The sequence below is a fragment of the Rhipicephalus sanguineus genome, chromosome 1 (assembly GCF_013339695.2).
Source record: "Rhipicephalus sanguineus isolate Rsan-2018 chromosome 1, BIME_Rsan_1.4, whole genome shotgun sequence".
Lineage (NCBI taxonomy): Eukaryota > Metazoa > Arthropoda > Arachnida > Ixodida > Ixodidae > Rhipicephalus > Rhipicephalus sanguineus.
In genome coordinates, this window is record NC_051176.1 from 264,159,314 (window position 1) to 264,165,062 (window position 5,749).

The following is a 5,749-nucleotide window of genomic DNA, read 5'->3' on the forward strand; positions in this document are numbered from 1 at the left end:
GGAATGCATTTTACTCCGTTCCATTTTTCCGACTTACGTGCACTAAACAACCATTACCCATGCATGTCTATGCGTGCCTTTAAAAAACAGCGTGTACACCGGTCAGTGGAGTTTAATTGAAGCCCAGCTCAATAAGTTAACACCCTTACGCCAGGATACGATTGAAAAACAACAAAATGTTTAGCCCCGTCTGACTTGCCCTACCCAACATAATAATATGAGACGATATAAGGTGAAATTAGTACCTTTCCGCAATTACCTTAGTAAATAGTTCTCTGTCTTTGCATGAATATATGCTGCGTTCGTTTGTGTGCTCGCGCAGTGGTTTCATTGGGCGTAAATTTATTCTTGTCTCAAAAAGGCTGCATGCATTTATCGCTCAATCGTTCGCATTCAAGGAAGTTTTGGGTGAGCCACTTGACACGCACAAGGTTGGTCAAAACTTCCCAGACCGCGCTGCCGTAAAATCGCGTGGGATAGTGGCCTGGGAACTTTTGACCACTCCTGTATGTGTAGAGTCGCGTGACTCGTGTCATGTCGAGCTGAACAAGTGTGGTTTTACGTGAAATGGGTCGATTTTGCGGAAGAAGCAGTGCAGCGTGATCACAAGGGAATAGATAAACGAGCTGAAATTCTCGATAAACTCGTTAAGACTGTGACCCAACAACCAGCCGGAGATCGCAGGTTAAAGGAACGTGCACTGACTCACGGGACTTTCCTCCAGCCCGAGTTCTGCGGCTGCGCGTTGGAATAAACCCCGGCCAAGTCAATCGCCCATGCATATCGGACTTCTGTTTCTCTTGCTGAACATGTTGCCCCGCTTCTTTCGCATCGCAAACGTTAGCCGGTCTTTATGTACAGCCTCTGAACAACATGTACCGACGCTGTGCGAAGGCGTATAACGCGATGCGAGTTGCTTCCGTGTGACGGGAAATACTGGCCGAACTTTTCTTTTTTTTTCTATGAACACACGAGGGCAGTGAAATGTGGCCCCGCGTTTGAGCAATGCGTTGTGCCGTGGGGCGCGCAAGGCTGATGCACGGCGGGCGTCTCGTGTCGGCTCGCCCCGAACAGAGCTCAGCTACTGACAGGTGAGACCGTTGACGCGCTGGACGTGGGCCGCGCGATTCGCCGCCTGGGCGGCGCCCCCGAACCACCGATGGACCCGGACAGAGTGGTGGCGTTTGACGGGCGCCGCGTCAGATGTGTGACGATGGCAGTAATGTACAGATGATGGTCGCCTCCCCAGCTTCCAGAAGCTGCGCAGAGTGAGGAAAGAAAAGAAAAAGAACTTTGTGACTGTATCACTAGAGCGCATCAAGTTAGGACGAAGACAGAAGGGGCACTGCACTTCCGACGAGCGCTTCATTTCTATCAGAAGCACACTGTGTAGACAAATTCGCGTGCACCAAATCGCTATACTTTGTCAGTGCACAGGTAAGCGAAAAGATTGGGTTGTTGAGCTGAAGAAAAATAAAGACTTTCCCTTTTCTTTACTTTTTTGTTGCTAGAGAAGATGCAGAGATGGGGAAGAGTTCGCAAATTGCACAGCCCGATGGGTGCACATTTGGTGTGTTATGACTCTAAACAACTGTTTACTTGACATTGAGCTTTGTTCCCCATAGAGCAAAGCCCACATCGAAGGATGTAAAACGATATCGCGCCCCACCTTCGCAACGTGGCACCACAAATACAATCAGCATAGTTTCTGACATACTATCGACACAATCGAAGTATACCGCTTGCGCTCTATCTGATCAACCGTTGCCTTTCCTTGTAGTAAAAATGAGTACGGGTTCTGACTACTACTAGCTCTCCCTTGCGCACTGTTAACACTGTGAAATGTTATGCTTGGAAAGCAGTGGTACTACATCTTCAAATTTGCCACTGTTCTAGCTTCATAATATATGATGCCTTCTTGCTGTCCAGGCCTAATTAACCAATCAAGCTTCTTTATCCTGCTTTTAACAACTTTTGCTGTTTTGTAGAAGTTCGCGCAGCTCAAGAACTTCAGCAGTCGCAATGTAAAGAAGTGTTTTTTCTTTCTTTCTTTCTTTTTTTTTTTTTTTGAGCGCTACGTTTACGAGAATCGGTGTTGTTAAACAGGGACCACTTGTTGTTTTGCATTGACCGCTTTATTCATCACGTCTAGAATAATAGCAGACGCTTATGTGATGGCAGCGGAAGTATCCTATAGTCATGCGTTCACCGTAATAAAGCAGTTTCGAAATTATGAGCAACGTTCGCTATGGTGCTATTTTCGTAATTAAAGTCATCATAGCGGTCTGCATGCGTGTAGCGGCGATGCACCGTACAAGCTTGCAGAACCAGTGATGGATGAAGAATGCGAAAAAGTCGTTTGCTATGTAAGAGCAAATAAAGAGAGTAATACGTGCGAAACGACTCGCTGCGCGTTACCATGGAGACTCATGTTAGTGCGTGCTAGCAGCTTTCATGTATATTTGCGTTTGTGTATTTGCTCCGGCTCTATTTACTGCTCATGTGTACAATGTTGCGCTAAGACTGTCCGCGATGATCTCGGGCCCATCGGAGATAACGTAGGGGACAATCTGGTAGTGAGTGCTTATGCAAGGTTACCTCCTTGCGTTCTAATCAATGAGTGACATCGGAAACAGCAAGTCGAAAAATTACTAAACGTGGTGCACGTTTCGCAAACTAGATTCAGAAACCCTATTTTTTTTTTTTTGCTCGCCGTTTTTCATTATCCAGCCGTATTCGCTAGTCATATTTGCATGGTCACCGTTGGTCAGTACTTTTTCCTTTTTGCTTACCACCCTCGATAGTGCCTTTTGAATGCGGATTTTTATTCTATTGCTGTCACGGCAGACACGTTTCTTAGCCTACCAGATGTACGTTGGTACTGGCAATCACTCCATGGCATCATTGCGCATTGCTTCCTTTCTCATAATCACGTCACAGCGTCACTGCACGGTTTCACTTAGCAAGCAGAACACAAAAACAAGAGCAGGAAACTGGAGCTGTGTAAAATGCAACTGGCACTGTCTTTCGCCCCGGAGTAATAAGTGCTAGGAGGTTTTACCATATGACTGAGTCCCGCCGTAATGGAGGGCTGCGGAAATTTCGACCACTTGTGGTTAATTATAGCGCACATAAATTTAAGTACAGGGGCCTCTAGCATTTCGCCTCCATCTAAATGCGACCACCGCGACCGGGATCGAAACCGTGACTTTCGGGTCATCAGCCGTGCACCGTAACCACTGTACCACCTCGGCGGTTTCGCGCCACAGATTAGTGGTATTTCATTGGCGTCTGCTATAGTTTCCATTTCAGCCCATTAAGAGATGGCTTAAAAAACTAACTATAATTCAATAAACGCTGACGCAAGAACCAGTTATGCGCATTCCAACGTATCCGGGCACAGTTAATGGCTTACCGGGAATGCAGGTGAATCGATGAAAGTGGTTTGTCCGTCTACCACCAGCCGTGTCCGTATCCTCCACCGTAAGCGCCATAGCCACCACCGTAGCCTCCGCCGTGGCCGAGGTTAATGCCGTGGCCGAGGAGGCCTATAGTTAGGCCGTGACCACCGCCATGACCATATCCGCCGCCGTATCCGCCACCGTAGCCGCCGCCGCCACCCACGCGATGCAGGAGACCCAGGCCGAGGCCGCCGCCGCCGCTGCCGAAGCCCACGCCGACCTTGAGGCCGCCGTGCGCAATCTTCAAACCGTGGTCATGGCCGAAGCCAATGGTGAAAGAAGCTGGCGGGAACTTCTTGTAGATGCCGTGTCCGTCATCGCACAAGACGACGCAGATGCACACAGCAGCGGTAACAAAGCTTAGCTGCGCAGAACAAGGCATACATTTGTTGGCCCCTCATCAAAGCAAAGTGCGGATGAGGCTTATTACGCGCATCACATGTTTCGTGCGCGCCAGTCCTGTCAGGTGTACTACTTGAAAGGACTGGTTAACACGATCTCTAATTAGCACAATGTGTCAGCCTAAGGAAACCGAGTCTAACGAAATCTTCTGCCGTTAGCGAGGTTTATAATGGTCCGCCGCTGTGGCCGAATTCAATTACGCTTTTGGAATTTTCGGGCACGGTAGAGCATCCCGAATACAAATTTTCTTCCAAGCTGTTCAGGAGGAGTCTGATGGCGTGTCTGTCATCGCACACTGATAAAAGTGGCAGATGATGACCGGTGCATAACGAGATGACGATGCATTAACTGAAAAAAAGGCATACTTAAGATGAACAAGCATCAATTTTCTTCGTAGGAGTGGATTTCGACCCTGATTATTTACTTAAAATATGCTCCCGCGATAGCCTTAGGAAGTGTCGGAACATTCCATCAATAAAAGTTAAATTATATGCTAGTATGTAGCAGAGTTCAGTTCAGCGGCACTTAATCATTCAATGGCACCACGTCAATAAAAGAATGTTGTTCTTAGAGGATTCGCGAGATCATTAATATCTTTACATCTTGAGCTGTTTTTCACCACACAATTCAACTAAATAGCCCGAGTCTCGGTCATGTTACAATCGTCGCGACTCCTGCTATACATGTCTTTTATACACCTGTCGCTGTCAACTTCAGTGGCGCGCTATATTCAGACACGGATATGTTAATACACGCACAGTGTGCACGGGCACCCAGGAAAGCGCTTGCAGGCTACTGACCTACAGCCGCCGCTATGCATAGGAGACATTACTTGCGCCTTGCTGGGTCTATTTTTCGACCACCGGGAGCCGAGCGCTCAGGAGCGGCGCAAACGTCAGGAGAGCGCGCCGAACGCTGAGCGACGGGCAGCCGAGGTCAACGCTTCGAGTCCGTGACGCGACAAGTTGACCGGCGCATCGAAAGCGACCCGACGAGGTCACGGCAGCTGTCGAGAGCAGCACAAGCGGCGGCCACCGCGTCGTCGGCGCAGTCGTGGGTGTCCCAAGCCCGCGCGGAAAGCAGAGCGCCGCTGGGTCCCGGCGCCGAGCGCCGCGGAGCCCTGCTTTCCCTGCGGGCCCCCGCGCACACATCCGAGCACGTGGCTGCCCCGGCACTCACCGCGGACACCATGGCGGCCGGCACTCCTCAGGTGGACTCCCCAAACGATAACGCGAGCGACTGAACGGGCTCCGGTGACCGGTTCTCCTTTATACGCGCAACGCGTGGCTAAATTTGTATCAAGACGGGCGGCAATCGAGCGGCGTACGAGAATTGGGGCATGCTCTTCACAAGTAGCCAGCCAGCCAGGGCGGCGGCGGCGGCGCGCTTTTTTCCTCTTTGCGCCCTTGTAGTCTTCATGACAATCGTTTTCGCGTGCGCGGCTATTCCCCCGTGCTATATTTAAAGGTGCTCCTCGTGTCCCACAGCCGCAGGTGTTGGTGAAATGGAGTGGCGGCCCTCGCCTGCGGGGAGAGAGGGCACCGCCTTTTCCCAGACTGCGGTTCAAGGCCAGTGGCGAGGGATCCGGCCCGCCCCCACGACCCACTGGAGGACCGGAAGGGGCTCCGGAAGTGGATGCCTCCCGCCCTCCTTGTTTTTCCTCGCGTGAGGAGGAGGGGCGAAAGCACTGTTCCTGTCTCGTGTAGGACGCACGGGCGTCTCAGCTCGTCTCTCTCTCTCTTTATGTGATCGCATTTATTTCGCTGGTATATTATAGTACACGAATTGAATCGCTAACGCACGTAGATGAAAACTCTTGCACCTAAGAAAAGCAAATCGACCTAATAAAATAATTGCCATCTAATGTGGATCTGTTTTTCACTAGA

At 50.2% G+C, this 5,749-nt stretch overlaps 1 protein-coding gene across 1 annotated transcript; it reads right to left on the minus strand.

Annotated features, from left to right (window-relative positions):
* Positions 1-929: 929 nt before the first annotated feature.
* On the minus strand, positions 930-5,185 carry LOC119378874 (uncharacterized). The gene is made up of 3 exons (XM_037647920.2): positions 5,043-5,185; positions 3,416-3,825; positions 930-1,259 (listed from the first exon to the last, which is right to left on the minus strand). The coding sequence occupies exons 1-2, from the start codon at positions 5,052-5,054 to the stop codon at positions 3,454-3,456; spliced, it is 384 nt and encodes a 127-aa protein (XP_037503848.1). The 5' UTR covers positions 5,055-5,185; the 3' UTR covers positions 930-1,259; positions 3,416-3,453.
* Between the last annotated feature and the right edge of the window lie 564 nt (positions 5,186-5,749).